At 40.4% G+C, this 18,103-nt stretch overlaps 1 protein-coding gene across 1 annotated transcript; it reads right to left on the bottom strand.

The window, feature by feature from the left end:
- Positions 1-894: 894 nt before the first annotated feature.
- Positions 895-7,031, bottom strand: LOC122341401. Its single transcript, XM_043234732.1, has 6 exons — positions 7,008-7,031; positions 4,897-5,063; positions 2,714-2,998; positions 2,510-2,587; positions 2,235-2,421; positions 895-1,408 (listed from the first exon to the last, which is right to left on the bottom strand). Exons 1-5 carry the CDS (start codon positions 7,029-7,031, stop codon positions 2,361-2,363), a joined length of 615 nt encoding a protein of 204 aa, XP_043090667.1. The 3' UTR covers positions 895-1,408; positions 2,235-2,360.
- Positions 7,032-18,103: the final 11,072 nt, after the last annotated feature.

Raw genomic sequence — 18,103 nt, 5'->3', positions numbered from 1 at the left:
TTTATTCCAAGACCGATACTCTCAGAGATAAAATTGTAACCATGCAGCCATCAGCTACAGTATCACATCAGATGCACTATATATAAACAAACTTCAGTTGGTCCAAAACGCAGCAGCTAGAGTCCTTACTAGAACTAGGAAGTATGATCATATTAGCCCGGTTCTGTCAACACTGCACTGGCTCCCTATCAAACATCGGATAGATTTTAAAATCTTAATTACTTATAAAGCCCTGAATGGTTTATGAAATATGATCCAACATACAGTTTACAGACAAAATATTTCAGACAGAGAGAATACTCCAGGAGGTTCCTTTATAACAAATGATTTTTGAGAAAGGGCCTGGCTGTTGCCAAGTAAATTTAATATTTTTAACAAAGTTAAAGGAGATTCATTATTAAATCCTTCATAAAAATCATCCTGTTGTCTATTTCTAAAAGTTCTGATGTTGATGAGTTTTGTTCGTTTTGTAGGAAACAGCTGTCCATTTGTTTTTTGATTGTAGTATTTAAAAAAAAACTAGTGCTTTACTTAAGCACTTTGAATTTGATTCTCAATTCATTTCTTTTTTACAAATAACAACAAAAAAAGATGCACTAATTGATGCACTATGGCAGCTTTTCTAAACGAATTAAACGTTATTTTTAATTTTTTCTGCACTTATCTGTTTAGACAATTTATGAATCCAGAATATTTATTTATTAGTATAATACATTTCTTGGCTTGAGCAGCTGCTAGCATTAATTAATATTCACTTGTGCATGCTTGTATGATAGGCTACGACTTGTTTTAAAATAATAAAATGTTAGGTTGAGAGTCATCTATTACCACAGATGCAAGAGAAAATGTATTCCACAACCTTCCCTTCCAAAATTAAAACAGAATAACAGTGGCTCTCGATAACATGTTTTAATAAATATGTCCATTAGGCTATTGCTAAATGCCACAAGTTACATTTTTGCTACAAGACAGTAGTTTCTTCTTTATACATAAAGATTGAGATGAATCCAAAGTGTTGTGTATTTGCTGTTACATGTAACTATTACATTTAGAAAACTCTTCAAAAAGACTGGACTATTGTTGTAAAACAAGTGAATTATTAACCACCATCAATACATAAAGAAAACTCTCCCACAATCTGCAAGAATGTTTACATGAGTATCATACTGTAGCATTAATAACTTGATGAAAGACATGAACAATCATGAGTACCGTATTAAAACTGACAGATTGAAAAACTCTCCTGAGCAGAATATATAGTAGATTTAATCATTTTGTCAGTTGAAATCCAGTCTCAATGGAGGTGGCAACACGGTTGTTTCAGGCCAGAGTCCTTCCTTTCACCATCTACCCACTTCTTCTGCTGATCTGGACCTTTGAGAAGCACTCGTTGATCCTCAACGTGAACCTTTACATGAAAGAAATCATTCATTAGACCATTTGTCTAAGATAAGGTTCCCTATACCGACTATTATATTTTAGATTTACTTTAATCCAACAAATCAGATTTTTCTTAGTTTTATTATATCCAACGAATCGAGATTTAACAAAATGCTCACAAGCGCAACACTTAAAGAGACCCACCTTTTTATAACATGTAACATTGTTACGTATCTAAAATACAAAATATAAGATATTTTATATTACCAAAGTGATTACTTTGATTTATGTCATTTATTTGTTTTAATATCAATGTCAGATGATTGGAGAGTAGTAAATGTTTCTGTGCTCACAGCTTTTGGAATATTTATACCTAAACGACAATAAAATTAGTTATAAATGCTATATTAACAACAACAGTCATTATTTTTTTTTTAAATAACTGGGGAAAAATATGCAAAACTGCTTGGTGATTTTTGCTTTTGAAGAAAACTTAAATTTAATATTTCTCAGAATCTATTCTGACGATATCGCCTTCAAACTCATCATTTGCTCAGTCATTTTCCAACAAATCATGTCATTCTGAAAGCGGTAAATGGATTATCTAAACGCCTCTGTGATTGGATGCAATTCTTAACGTTGCAAAAACACGCTGAGACAGAAAGCGATCTCCAGACCGCTAACCATAACCAGTTTGGCAAATCTTGTTGTATAATATTGATTTTAATTATTTGTGTATTTTGCAGTAAAGTGAAGTTATTAAAAATATTTCAGTTTTCAGTTTTTAGGCTTGGTGCACCAATATAATATTTCATCTCCAGCACCGTCGGAATCTGAGCCTTCATGATACTCACAGAGAGTCAGAGTTCACTGAGATCAGGGGGAATATCTGTTGCTCTTCACAGACACACGGCTGAATCCCAGAGATGCTGTTGTCCGAGCACCAACAAAAGTATCCTTCTCGCTCTCATCATAAACTCTCAATTTTTACAGGCAGGTTTCTCCTCCTCTTCCTCCTTGACGAGAAACTTGATTTCAGACCTGTATGTTGCAACAGAGAACATACAAACATACAAGAATATAAGAATGGTTCTCCTTCGGATGCCCAGGGTTCTCACACTGTACTCACTCTTCGTAGGAAGACTCTGGTGGCGGTGGCTTTATGAAATCATGCTCCAAAAATGTGGATGTTGTACTTTTCTCGTAACTTTGAAAACATAAAAGAGTTCCCTATTAGACCCTAAGTGCGGTTAGCTTTGATATAATTAGCAAAGACACAAAAACAGCTTTAGATAAATAATTCATTAAAAATTGAATAAAACAATGCCATTACCTGTCCAGAAGAAAAAGTGCAACCATGGCATCTGTTTTCAGACACTTTGACTCTCGCAGTTGTCTCCAGCGTGGAAAAGCAACTCCGATGTTAACTCGGGTTTTAGCTCTTTCCTGCTCTAGACGTCTTTTTGTCACAGCTTTTTCATAAACTGTCTTTCTTTTCGAGCGTTTGCGTGCTCCGTTTAGTATCGGCTCAGAAGGAAAGGAAAGACACTTCTGCTCCTCTTCTTCTTCTGCTTGTTTTATATTTTGGGTCCTGTTCTGTTTGCCTTCCATTCTCGAGCTGCATCGCGAGAACGCGTTGATGACGTATGACGCCTTTTTGTGGAACTATGACGTCAATTTGTAGGCCAACCGGCTGTTAGCGTCGTAAAAAAAATAAATAAAATAAAAATAAATCCATTACATTTTCGTCCCACAAAATTGTGTTTTGGGCAGGGGTTTTTTTCCAGCAGGGTTGAAAAACAAGCAAATTAGAACAATTAACTATTTACTTAAAACTATAACTAAATTAAAACCCGAGATCAGTTACAGTGGTTTACCATATGTGGTAATGGCAAGGTATTAACCAATCATTTTATCACATTGTCTCAAGAGGCCACGCCCACTTGTGTTTATTCGCTCCATCTCTGCTTTATACTAGTTCATTTGGCACTTTGCACAGACCGTGATGGTTTGCTTTTTCTGGAACGAGTGGATTATTTTTATTTGTTTAATTGTTTTGAGGCATTTGACTGTACACTGTTTTGAACACGATGTACAGTGTAAAGGGGAGTTCACACGAAGAAACATTCGTTGAAGGATGAAGCAGCCAAAGTATTGAACTTGCAGCAACCATAAGTAAACAATTTCATAACGCTTGCCTGTAAATGTTTTGTTTGGAGAATGTAAAAAATGTGTGTGTGTGTGTGTGTGTGTATGTCACGGGGTGTGATAGGCACGAGAGCACACAACGGATATAAATGAAAATAAAGTGATTTTAATCCACTCAGGGATGAAATAAACACTATACAGACAGGCAGGCAGATACGACAAAATCACACGCAAAATAGAGACGAGATCGGACAAACGGAACTGAAAACACAGGACTTAAATACACCAGGTGAATGACTACAATTAACAAGACACAGCTGAAGACGATAGACAATTAACTAAAGTGGGTCAAACTGAACACATGGCACATGATGAAAACAATAACAAAGTCCGAGAACATGACATTACCCTCTGGAAGGTGCGCCTCGCACCTAAAGAGTAACATCAAAAAAAAAATAAAAAAACAAAACGACTAGGAATTGGGGGTACTGGGTCTTGGGAGGAGGTTCCGGTGGAGGACGGCCCCCAGGAGGGAGTAGACAGACAGTCCAGGGAGGAACAGACGGAGGGAGGAGCCAGGGAGAAGACAGGAGGAGTCCGGAGCAGGAGGAGATTCAGAGCCCAGCTATGGTGGTTCACGGTGGAGCCGACGGAGGGAGGAGCCATGGAGGAGGAGTGGCCATCGACTCCATGGCGCTGACCGACGGCGGCGGAGCAGGTGGTGGAGGAGACTGAAGCAGAGGCGGAGAGCCGAAGAGCCAAGGTGACGTCGAGGCGCTGGAGGTCCCAGGCGACGCCGCAGGCTTCGGCAACTGACACTGGAACGGGAAGGACGCAGCGGAGCCAGAGCGATGGAGGACTGAGGTGAAGCCGGAGGGAAGGAGGAGCCTGACTGAGCCGGTGGGATGGAGGGACGAGGTGAAGCCGGAGGAGAGGAATCCCGAGGCGACGGATGGTCGACGACAGACCAAGGCGGAGCCCGAGGGACGATGGAGCCTGGTGGAGCTGGTGGACTGACGGACCACGGTGGAGAGGAGGGAGCTAGGAGCCCAGGGGGAGCCGACGGGTCTACGAGCCGAGGAGGAGTCCGGGACTCGGAGGCGGGACGGTGAGGTGAGGGATCGTCCACCGGCAGACCCGTGGCGAGCTCCAGATGGTGAGCTGAGGGTGAGCGCAGGGGCTGCTGAGATCCATCGGCGGCGTATGACCAGGGTGGGAGAGAGGGAGGGAAAGAAAACTGGAAGCGCACAAGGCGCGGGAACTGGAGGGAGTTTTTGGGGATCCAGCAGCCCTAGGTGGGGAATCAGCTCACCCTCAGCTGATGTGCAGTGGGCGGAGCTGGGCTCTGGATCCTGAATGGGCACCCACTCGACGTAAGCGGCGATGCTCTCCTGAGGACCGCTCCCGGACAGCTGCGCCTGACTGGAGATGTTAAGTCCGTGGAAGTAGATTCCGCACAGAAAGCTGTCCGGGTAACGGGAGTCGTTGGCGAGGTGGAGGAATAGTCCTGTATATTCCTCGAGAGAGCAGTCCCCCTGCTCCAGCAGGAGGATGAGGAAATTCGGGTCTTGATACAGGGAATACATGAAAACAAAATAAAAGAAAATAAACGCCGCTATACTATTTTCACTTGTACTTTTGTACGGTCCGATCTTCTGTCACGCGTGTGGTAAGCACGAGAGCATACAACGAGTATACATGAAAACAAAAGGCTTTAATCCACTCAGATTAAATAAACGATATTCAGGCAGGCAAGCAGATAGACAGGACAATATCACACGCAAATACGGACGAGATCGGACCAACGGAACTGAAAATACAGGACTTAAATACACCAGGTGAATGACTACAATTAACAAGACACAGCTGAAGACGATAGACAATTAACTAAAGTGGGTCAAACTGAACACATGGCACACGATGAAAACAATAACGAAGTCCGGAGAACATGACAGTGTGTATATATATATATTGTGACGGGAGGAGCCAACGACAGACACAGTGGGCGTGGCGTCAGGCCTCGGAGAGGCTTTTTATTGACAAAATAAAAATACAAAATAAAGTGTCCAAGGGGGAAAGTGTCCAAATAAAAGGGGGAACTGGTGTCCTCGTCGTGCTGCGGGAAAAGTGCAGGTTTAGGCCGTGTTCCAGGGGGGAAGGGTCCAGGTAAGGGGCGGAGTCCGGCGGTCGCACGCGCTCCCCTTTTTCTGGTACGGGGCGCGAGGGGCGGCGGCTTCTTCGCTCCGGGCGGCAGAGTGGGATGAGCTGTGTGGTCACAGCCTGGACTACGGGTGTCCCACGACGCACTTCTCGGACGGCGGGGTGAGGTCCATCGCGCACCCTTCCTGGACCCACGAGGACACCAGCGTGCATGCACGGGGGAAGAGACCGGTCTCCCGAGGAGAGGCGCGTCCGGTACTTAACGGCGACGGTAACGAGGCTAAACTCACTCCAGGTGTGCCTCATCACACGCCGCCAGACCTGAACAATACCACGCCCCTCCTCTCGAACACACCCACTCCCGTCGGGAGCCTGGTGAAGGGCGGCGAATAAAGGACAGGGTGATGGTGACAATAAAGAGGAGGGGCAGCCGACTCGTCACAATATATACACAGTCTTTAAAATTAATAATTTTGTACAGAGGGTCAGAATAGAGTTGAAAATAATAATGAGGGATTGTTTCATCAACATCAAAGTGAAAAAACAATTGAAAAAATCCTGGTCGTGACAATTTAAAAGGTGCGATTCTCATCAACCAATCAACATCGTGCTAGAGAGAGACCGGCCATTTTGAATATTATGATAAGCTTTAGCCAGAACTGTAACAACGTTAATTAACGAAAAAATAGTTATGGAGTTAAAATATGACAAGGCTCTATCCCTTATTAAATCTCTATTTATATCATATGATATCACCATTGCTGTTTGTCCCCAATAGCACGAGTTTTACAAGTGATTTCATACAGCAGTTAGGTCTGACTAAATGAGTTAATAGCATTTTATATATTTTTAACAAAATTTCTGAATGAATCCGCGTTTTGAAGGAATGGGGTCAACCAATGATTCAATTACGCATACACAAAGATTTATTTGATTCCTGAATGAATCAGCATTTCAAAGAATCGAATGAATCAATGCCTCAATCATTTATTCATTAAGAAATTTTACTGTCATCTGGTAGCGTTAGTTTCTTAATTAATTGCAATAAAAATAATACATATGAAAAAAAAACTATATTAGTAAAAAAAATTGTTAAAGGATTAGGTCATAACCTTCTAAATTTTTTGATATATCGATTTCATGCTTTTCTCGTGTTACACAATAGCAGCTTTAATAATGGCTTTAAATGATCTTTCTTCTGGAATTTCTTAGCCAAATTTTAATGCGTGATTATTATGCAATTAATTAGACAAATTAATTACCACACTAATGTTTCTTTCTTTGTTAGGTGTCTTTGCTTTCTCTTTGTTTGTGTTTACCGTGTTGTTGTATCTCTTGGTCATGCTCTCTTGTTTAATGTCTTATGCTGTGTTCATAATTACAAGTTGACAAGTCATTTTTAATCAGGTGCATTCAAGTCACTTGTCACGGGTGTGATAGGCACGAGAGCAGACAATGACTATAAATGAAAATAAACGATACAAATACAGGCAGGCAGGCTAAACAAAATCACACACACATACGGACGAGATCGGACAAACGGAACTGAAAACACAGGACTTAAATACACCAGGTGAATGACTACAATTAACAAGACACAGCTGAAGACGATAGACAATTAACTAAAGTGGGTCAAACTGAACACATGGCACACGATGAAAACAATAACAAAGTCCAAAGACGTGACATCACTTTAGTCAGAATAAGATGGCAATTTAGCTTTTTTACATGGTTTTCAACCATTTTCTTTAACTATCTACAAAAAAGAAATGTAGTTTTTCAGTGTATGAATCAGTATAAACTGAATCATTAGGCTATGTATTCTTCTGTGGTAATTATGCAATATGTTACTTTTATAGTTTTGTTGTACATTACTAAAAAAATAATTAGCAAATTTATCATGAATACGAATGCTGTATATCTGTAAGTCTTTGGCTGCACCTGACACAACCTGGAAGCTCAGGGTTTGAATTTCCCACTTGTTATAACAACTTTGTAACATCGTTAATTTGTTCATTTGTCTTGCACTTTAAAGGTAGTTACTAACTTGCTGCTCTGTTTTCCAGTCTTGCTCTTTTATTTGCTGTGTATGTCTCTGCTGTATTTTTTTCTTGATTTCTCCCTTTTTTGTTGTTTTTGATTTCCAGTTAACTTGCTCATATTCATATACAGTCCTTTATTCTCACTGTTGCTTGGATTTGATACTGTTAGTCTACCCTTAGATATTTCCTTTACTTGTTAGTTTAAATTATTCAGTTTTTCATGTATTTTTCTTGCGTTATATGTTCTTTCTAATTGTGTTGTGGTCTTGTGTGTTTGTGCTGTGAAAACAAAGATATTTAAAGATAAATTTCAAATGCTGTAATCCAGGGGCACCCACATTTATTTTGTGTGAGGTTTTCTACTTTTTAAATGACAAACTCAATGAGATCTACCCAAAAAGAGAGACAATAGCAGCTTTTAGGACCAACCCCTGTATTTTTAAATTCAGTTAATGTAATAATTAAAATGGTAAATTTTTTTACAGTGTAATATTCTTTGATTTCAACATTATATTGAAAACACCAGGATGTGAACATGAAAGGTCCAAGCAGTTTGACTTCAACTTAGTACAAACAAAATATGCCAGTAGTTACACCACGTGTACACTAATATATATTTTAAAGATTTGCGGTTTTCCAGCACTGCTTTTTTGTGATCGACCTATTGAGCACACTTTCTCTAATGCATTAGCATGGGTGCAAAAAAAAAACACTCTGTTTTCAGTATTTATGTAGTCAATCAAACATGATAGATGCATTTGTGGATGTAAAAAACTATGTTTTTTGAAGACCGATTGTGAACGTTGTAATCCAGGGGTGCCCACACTTTTTTGTGTGTGGGGTCCTACTTTTCAAATGACAAACTCAATGAGATCTACCAAAAACAAATCAACAAAATACTTAAAAGACGTGTATCGGGACCAACACATGCATCTTTATATTCAATTAATATAATAATGAAATCAAAAATGTTAAATTGTAATATTCTTCAGTTTTAGCAGTACATTAAAAACACCAGGGTGTGTTCAGAAAAGGTCCATGAGATTTGGATCAAAGTCAGGACAAATAAAGCGCAACTGCACTATATGCCACCCTGCCTAAAATGTTATCGGAGGGGACAACTGTCACTCCTTTTTAGTTAATCATCGTCATCTCATAAAGTTTTGTTACAACCAATGAATCTCTAGATACTGCCCGATCAGTATAGTAGTTAGGTCATTTTTACATTAAAACATATTTAAAAGATGCAATCTACCAGCAGTTTGCAATCTTCCTGAGATTCACTCATCATAAACCTTGATTAAGCACGTCAGTAAGTCGCCAATAGGCCTCAGTTTCCTGCAGGATCGCTGTCTTGATGGTGATGTAGAGTGGTGTTCTTCCACACCATATCTATGGAAAGGATCTTGGAGTCCGGTGGTGTGGTGCTCTCACTCACCCTTGCTCAAAAGTTGGGCATTGCAATTCTTAAGATATCAAATCCACAATTTACAACATGTAACACTGGCAACCTGTATCAGAGGACGTCATGAGGTCAAGGCACAGGAACCGAGGCTTCACAGCAGGGCATAAGGGCACAATTGGCCTAACACCGAATACATCCTTCACCTATACCTGTGGCACACACACACAACCACTTGTGAAAACACCAACACCCGGATCCACCCCTGCATTAGGAACTCAGCTCCTGTAATAAGAAGAACTCGGGTTACGTGCGACAGTCCCTAAATCACAAATATTGCAGAAGAATTGCCCAACCCCACAATTTACAATTATAAATACAAAACTTCAACACAATAGACAGAAAATGATGCCTACAGAAAAGAAACTCAATAAAAAGAAAACAAACATCACTCAGAGTTCACACTCAATGTCCAAATCCATACATCAAAAAGAAAAGAATAATAAATAAAATGAAATATGTGTATCTCAGGGAGCACACACACAACGTAACTGGAAGAAAAATAAATTGACAAAGCAACAGCACCTTCAGATGGTTGTTCCCATGCAGCACTGACAGAGGGAAACCAGCAGCGTGGTACACACAATTTAATCTGTCAACAATAAACTTAGTTTATAGCGAGCAGACACATAATGAATCTCAATAGAAAATATAGATTGCAGTGTTCATTTACGAACACCTACTGTTCTGTTAGTACCAACCTCCCATCAAACGGCAGGCAATGGATATTCCGGGCAGCAAAGAGCTTGTTCAGTCTAACTGAACGGAAATGAGTTGGACAAAGGGACCAGTTGCATTCAGTGGCAGGTGGGTACCCGCATCCGCGGTGTTATTCAGTCTTGCTTTACGGGTCAACTATAAATAAACAAAGTCACAAAACACCACTAAATCACAAACAAGATAAAAACAACCTGATGATGCGTACCTCACCTGCAATGGGCAACCTCAGTCAAATGCTAGAACGGGAATAACTTCAACCTGCCCGTCTATACGAAAAGTACACTATGAGCTTTAACATACCACAAACAGTTCAGCCAACGTAATATCACAGACCTGGATGGTGACTAAATATGAAGCAGCAGGCAAGGGGGGTGCCTCGTAGCAACCTACTGCCTCAACTACCGGTTTATATAGTGCCCTGCCCAATAATAGGACAATTACGGAGAAGCCAGCCAACCAGAGCGAAAACGCCACTATGACCTGCCACAACCTACCTACCAAAAAAACGTATTATTCACATCCAGGGCCTAAACCATGCAGAAATTGCTCTGGGTGTCCCCTCAGGCAATACCCCATCATTACTCACCACCCCTGCAGACCGTGGGAGGTGGTGATATTGGAATGTTACCCAGCCGTAGCTCGCCTAGACTGTCGCAATGGCACTTCATCTGGCACACTTTCAGACAATTGGTCTAACCTATCCTCCAGGGCTTGAGCTGACATAGCTGAGACTTCCTGTTCCCTGCTACTTGAGGACTCTGCACATCCTGGATCAACGGATTTACCAACATCAGCACCTGGAGGAGTGTCTGAATACAGAACCCACAAATCAAAACTAGAACCCACAAATTTGAGAAGTGATATTGTAACTAAGCAGTACCTTTGCAGACACGAAACCCAATCCCTGCCCTCTGATTCCCCGTTGGAACTGCCAGGGTGTACTTAGCGAAGACATCCATCATCACTAGCACATTCTCCAAACCCGAACTAGATGGTTCCAACACAATAAAATCAATGGACAAGATCCCATTTGGCCTAGAGGCCAGCAAATGCCACATAAAACTGCAGCTAATTGGCTAGACCTCTTTAGCAGACTGGCAGCGTTCAAACTGTCTTTTACTGACTTTGTGACGCTGGGTATTAAAATCGATAACCTAAAGAAGCAGACACCCAAGATCGCTAACCACAAACCATCTGTATCGACGCCAAGTAACTAAGCACCTGAACCAATGCAACTTGGTCTCTCCCAACTCTCAGAGGATAAAAGACAAAGACGCCACGTTAACCATCTATGATTCTACTGCCGTGAATATTGAACACTTTTCATTGCTCTCTAACAGAACCCTCACTTTACTTATTACTATAAAAATTAATACAATCTCTCTTGACTTAACAGTGATGATAGACTCGGGACCTCTTATAAACTGTAGCTTCGTGTCAGAATTGAGCCTTGTAACACTCAGATTCAGATCAAAGCCATAAATGATAATCAAGCAGTCCCTATTCCTCGCACTACCAAGACCTCCTTGAAGTCTTTAGTAAGACCTAAGCCACAAAATTACCACCCCACAGATCGGTAGACTGTGCCATACATCTCCTTCCGAATGTCATTCCACCCAAGAGTAAAATCTATCCGCTATCCTGAATGGAAAGTCAGGCAATGGATGAGTATATTTCAGAGGCACTCAAGTCTGGTTTTATCTGCCTGTCTACATCACCTGCCACTTCGGGTTTCTTCTTCGTAGACGTAGAAGAAAGACGGAGGTCTTCGACCCTGCATTGATTACCGGGGACTCAACAATGTCACAGTCAAATTACGCTACCCTCTTTCCACTGGTCCCCTCTGCATTAGAACAATTGAGGGAAGCTACAATATATATTAAACTAGACTTGAGAAGTGCGTCTAACCTGATTCGCATCAAGGAAGTTGACGAATGGAAAACCGTCTTCCTAACCACCATGGGGCAATATGAGTATCAGGTCATGCCGTATGGGCTCACCATCTCACCAGCAGTCTTCTATTCCTTTATTAATGATATCTTCAGAGACATCACAAACAAATTTGTCATTGCTTACATCAACGATATCCTGATCTATTCAAAAAAAGAGATCAAACACATAACGCATGTCAGGACAATCCTATCACATCTCCTGGAAAATCAGTTGTACGTCAAGGCAGCGAAGTGGGAATTCCACGTGAGCAGGATGGATGTCAAAATGGATGAAATCAAGGTAAAAGCTGAAACCAAATGACCTCAACCCTCCACGGTAAAAGAATTACAGCAATTCTTGGGCTTCGCTAATTTCTAGATGCTTCATTAGAAACATTTGTCTGATTGCATCACCCCTAATGTCTTTGTTAAAAGGAAAACCTGCCAAGCCTCTTCTGGTAAACTAACAATTAGTCAACAATATATATATTTATTGTGGCGGGAGGAGCCAATGACAGACACAGTGGGCATGGCGTCAGTCCTCGGGGAGGCTTTTTATTAACAGTAAAATATACAAAATAAAGTGTCCAGGGAAAAAAGTGTCCAAATAAACGGGGGAACTGGTGTCCTTGTCGTGCTGCAGGGGAAGTGCAGGTCAGGTAGTGCTCCAGGGGGAAGGGGCGGAGTCGGCGGCTGCACACGCTCCCTTCTCTGATCCGGGCGTGAAGGGCGCGGCTTCTTCCCACAGCTTCTCCTCCTTCTTCCCGGTCGGCAATTTTGAAGGGATAAACAGCCCGGCATCCTGGCCAGTCAGCGATACGGCGATCATTGCCTGGACTATGGAGTCCGACAGCGTGCTTCTCTGGCGGCATGGCGAGTCCCTTCACGCGCCCTTCCTAGACGCACAAGGATTCCAGCGTGCATGCACGGGGGAAGAGACTGGTCTCTCGAGGAGAGGCGCGGTGTTGGTATTTAACGGCGGCGGTGACGAGGTTTAATTGACTTCAGGCGTGCCTCGTCCACACGCCGCCAGACCTGACCAATACCACTCCCTCCTCTCAGACACGCCCACTCCCGTCAGGAGCCTGGTGAAGGGCGGCGAATAAAGGACGGGGTGATGATGACAATAAAGGGGAGGGGCAGCCGACTCAGTAAATATATATATATATATATATATATATATATATATATATATATATTGGAGTAGAAACATAATTATTGTAATTATGCAACTTTATAATTGTACAAAAACTTCATTGAGTATGATTTAAGTGATTGTGTACCATAATATTAACCTTCAATATTGTAGTATTGTATTTAGGGGCTGCCACTAGTGACTATTTTTATTTAGATTAGTCTATCGACTAATTTATCGATTAATCTAAACAATTCATTTTCCCCAATTAAGAACACTTTATTGAACTTACAACTTTGCCATTCAGTAGTGTACCATAAAAAGTGTAATTATAAGCAAGCCTCTTATTAAACATAAAACTACAGGAGTAAAAATGTAAACAAAATGTATTTAAACAGACTTCAGCATGATTAAAAAAATGTATTGATAGCCTTTTTTAAAGCAAAAGTACACAAACAACATGGAGTGAGAGAAGCACATGTCCATCTCATAGTCCAAAGCACTGACTGTAAGATGTACTGTAATAATGACAACATATATAAATGCTCTGGACTGGTCTGCTAATAATAAAATAAAATAAAAAGTGTAAGGAGTATCTACCTGAATTTATTTTAGAGAAAATGTAAATATGCAGTAGCCTATTTTTATTTCTGGAAAATAAATGAAAGATTGTATCTATTAATTACAGATTTTTTTGATTATTAAAATTGAAACCATTAAAATGGAATCTACAAAAGTAATAGATAGAATTACTACAAATAATTAGACAGACTTTTTAAATTTAATTTAATTTAATTTAACCAATTAGAACAAAGTATAGAAAATGTAATTTTAACTTTTTTGTAGTAAACTATAGCCTTTAAAATGACATAAAATGCACAAATAGCATTGACACAACAATAATTAATTTAAAAAAAGCAAGAAATCATATGGTTTTATTGAACAAAACTCTAAAAATACATAATGTGTTAAAGACTTTGCCTAATGTACATCACACATTACAACAAAGGCCTACAGGAGGAGCCAGCAGCTTTACTGCTTGATCTAATACTTCTAATATTAATAATGTTTTATTTAATATTATACAAGCATCATTTAATTCAAATGTCTACTTAATCTGTAATGTAGATGAAGAGAGTCAAGCATAGGAAGAAACACAGAAGACCAGTATCAGTACATTGATTTTATGATGTATTCAAATGAAACACATTCGGATTTTATCTGTAAAACACATTTGAGTTGTTCATTATACTTTGTTTCATGTTGTCACATGACCTGCATTTACCATGGTAAACACTCAAACTCAGAGTTATCAGAAGTACATTGTTTTTGTGTTATATTTCAATAAAAACAATCTGAATTTACATTATAACTAACATTTAGGTTATTCATCATATGTTGTTCATTTCATGTTGTCTCATGATCCAGGTTCATGTTCAAGAATCAAACGGCGTTATGAAGATGAAGAGAGTCAAGAATAGGAAGAAACACAGAAGACCAGTATCAGAAGTACATAGATGGCGTATTCAAATAAGAAACGCGTTCAGATTTTACATTGAAATAAATATGTGAATTACTGAACATACCTTGTTCATTTCATGTCGTCAGATGACCTACGTTTACCGTGAAGACTCATACAGCATTATGTAGATGAAGGGAGTCAAGCATACGAAGAAACACAGAAGACCAGTATCAAAAGTGCATTGATTTTATATTGTATTCAAATGAAATGCACTCTGATTTTATATTCTAATAAACATTACTGGGTTATTATACACGTACCTTGTTAATTTATAGTTGTCACATGACCTATGCTTACCATGATAAAGACTCAGCTTATGAAGATGAAGAGAGTCAAGAATAGGAAGAAACACAGAAGACCAGTATCAGAAGTACATTGATTTTATGGTGTTTTCAAATAAAAACATGCTCTGATTTTATATTATGCACATTTGGGTTATTCATCCTACCTTGTTCATTTTGTGTTGTCTCGTGACCCACATTTAGACTCAAACGGCGTCATGTAGATGAGTCAAGTATAGGAACGAACATAGAAGACCAGTATCAGAACTACATTGATTTTATAGTGTTTTCCATTAAAACACATTCTAGTTTCATTTCATAATAAATGTGAATTATTAAACATACCTTGTTTATTTCATGTTGTCAGATAACCCACGTTTACCATGGTGAAGACTCGTACAATATTATGTAGATGAAGGGAGCCAGTTATATGAAGAAACAGAAGACCAGTATCAGAAGTACATTGATTTTTATGGTGTACTCAAATAAAAACCATGTAATTTTATATGGTAATGCACAATTGTGCTATTAATAATACCTTGCTAATTTCATGTTGTCACGTGACCCACATTTAAAGACTCAAACAGTGTTATGAAGAGAGTCAAGCATAGGAAGAAACACAAGACCAGTATCAGAAGTAACACTGAAGAAACATTCAGATTTTATTAAGAAACATTTTCAAAATTTTGTTGAATTTATAGATAAGTTAAAGATTATTTTTTGCTTTTCTGTAAAGATTACCTTCATGGGAAGACTGCTCATCGTAATCATATGCAGTGTGCATTCCAACGCATCATACTAGTAATAGAATGTTTAGGTTCAAATGAACATGGCTGCAGCTCAATGTGTTTCCATCATAAGAATGTTACTAACGGCCTACTGTTGTACAATCCTACCAAAATATTGTTAATATTTGGCCATTTCTATATGACGCGTATGCTATTGCCACTGTAATTTAATGAATATGTGGACATCACGTGTAAACTCAAAGTGATGGTTTGAGCTTTTTTTTTACTTTTTTTTTTACTTTGGCTTCCAGCTTGAGACTGTTCGAGCGCTCTTGCTTACTGCTCCCCGCTTTGCTTCTTTTTATCTACTTTTATCTACTTTTTTTCTGATTTTACTAAGTTTTAACTTCAGCATATAGCACAGTGCTCAAACAACACATATTTGGCAAAAACTTTTGGGACTGCAATAATAGCTACTACGAAGAACTAGATTATCTGCCTCCCGCTGCCAGCAGCTTACATTCCGGAGACGGGAAAACACAGCTTCCTATCTTCAACAAACAAGAAAGAAAATGCCTCTTCTGGAATTTACTTGCTGCACAAACTGCCACAGACTTCTACAAAAGGATTGTGGTTCTTGAAACGAAGTTACTTGCTGGACTTCAAAAACAAGAAGATCACACAGCAGATCCCCTCAGCCCATAGCTGGTGAGTCCTGTGGATCTAGTCAATCTCGACAGTATACAAATGTAGCGGATCAAGCTAAAGCTGATTAACGCACAAATCAGTGGCAAAGACAGGGAGCGAGACCCAAAGGCACTCGAGACATCAGACTGTCACGAGTATCTCATATTGCCGCTGTGGCATCATCTACCCCAGACATGGCCATGAGAAGGCTTGGAAAAACTGGTATTTTACCACCCCCTGTGCAGCTCGAGAACAGATTTGAATCTTTAACGAATTTGGGTGAGGAATCCCCGAAAGTGACTGAGCAGGAGTCATATCAGCCAGTAGCTAACACCACTACAAACAGGCGCTCAAGGTCGAGCAGACAGCGGCGTTCAGATCACAGCGCAGCCGAGCCCAGAACTCTGATAGTCGGAGACTCCATTATCAGAAACGTCAGGAGCAGAACGACAACTACATGCTGCTTTCCTCAAGCGACCGTCTCTGATGTAAACAAGGGACTTCAGAACGTTCTAATGAAGCACAAGACCGCAAAACGAATCATCATCCATGTGGGGAAGAATGACATTCGTAAGGAGCAGTCAGAACTCCTGAAGAGGGACTTCAGTGTGTCAGGACTGGGACTAGAACCCGGTCTCTGGCAGGAGAGTCTTATGTTCTACCTCTGAGCCACAGAAGACAGTTGAACCCAATAGTGAGACGCGCTCTTGGATTAACTCAGCCAAGTTTAATGAGAAAAAGGCAATGGGAACAAAAATCCCTTTTCTTAGAGAAGGTCAAAAATAATAATCATCAGTCCAAAAAAAAAGGCAAAAACATCTCCAACATTCAGGAGAATAAACAAGCTTAATTTAACATAGAAACAAAAGATTTGTCAAGAAACGTTCTAGAGCAGACTTACAACAGGACTGGCTAAGGAACATCAATATCCAAGCAAAGAACCCAAAGAAAGTCCTCTGTTTAAATACATAGGCTAAAACAAGGCACATGTGAAAGCAGTTGCACTGATTAGAAACAAAATGCAGACATGAGGCTCTATAGGGACATCTAGTGGCCAAAATAAAGCATCTCAAGCAAAAGCTCTGACAGGACCCCTCCTCTAGGAACGACTCCTGGCGTTCCATCCAGGATGACTGGGCTTATGAGCATGAAATTCTCGAATTAGATTTGGGTCCAAGATGTCTTTGGCAGGAACCCAGGAGCGCCCTCAGGACCATAGCCTTCCCAGTCCACAAGATACTGCCGGGACCCACGTACTCGACGGACGCCCAGTATTCTGTGGACTGTGTAAGCTGGCTGACCACCAATGATACGAGGAGAGGGAGGTTTACCTGTGGCAAGAAAAGGAGATGACAAAACAGGCTTTAACAGAGAGACATGAAAGGTCGGATTAATCTTTAAAGATTTAGGCAAGTATAAACGATAAGTCACTGGATTAACTTTCCTGGCAATCTTGAAGGGGCCAATGAACCTCTGGGAAAGTTTACGGGACTCTAGCCGTAAGGGAATGTTCTTTGTGGAGAGCCAAACTCTTTGACCCGGGCGCAGATTGGGGGCAGGTCTGCGTCTGCGATTAGCCTGGTGCTGGTACTGTTGACAAACCTTAAGGAGCTTAGCTCGGGCCTTTTTCCATGTCTGGCGGCAGCGTTTAGCAAATTGTTGGGCAGAAGGAACTGCAACCTCCACCTCCTGCTCAGGGAATAGTGAAGGGGTGTACCCAAACTGGCACTCAAAAGGGGACATGCCTGTAGCAGAGGAGCGGAGGGTATTGTGTGCATATTCAGCCCACATAATGAAGGAAGACCAGGAGGATGGGTTGTTAGCTGCCATACACCTCAGTGTAGTCTCAAGATCTTGGTTAATTCTCTCAGTTTGCCCATTGGACTCTGGATGAAACCCAGAGGAAA

This window comes from Puntigrus tetrazona, chromosome 3, assembly GCF_018831695.1.
Source record: "Puntigrus tetrazona isolate hp1 chromosome 3, ASM1883169v1, whole genome shotgun sequence".
NCBI lineage: Eukaryota > Metazoa > Chordata > Actinopteri > Cypriniformes > Cyprinidae > Puntigrus > Puntigrus tetrazona.
This window is presented reverse-complemented; position numbering and strand designations above follow the sequence as displayed.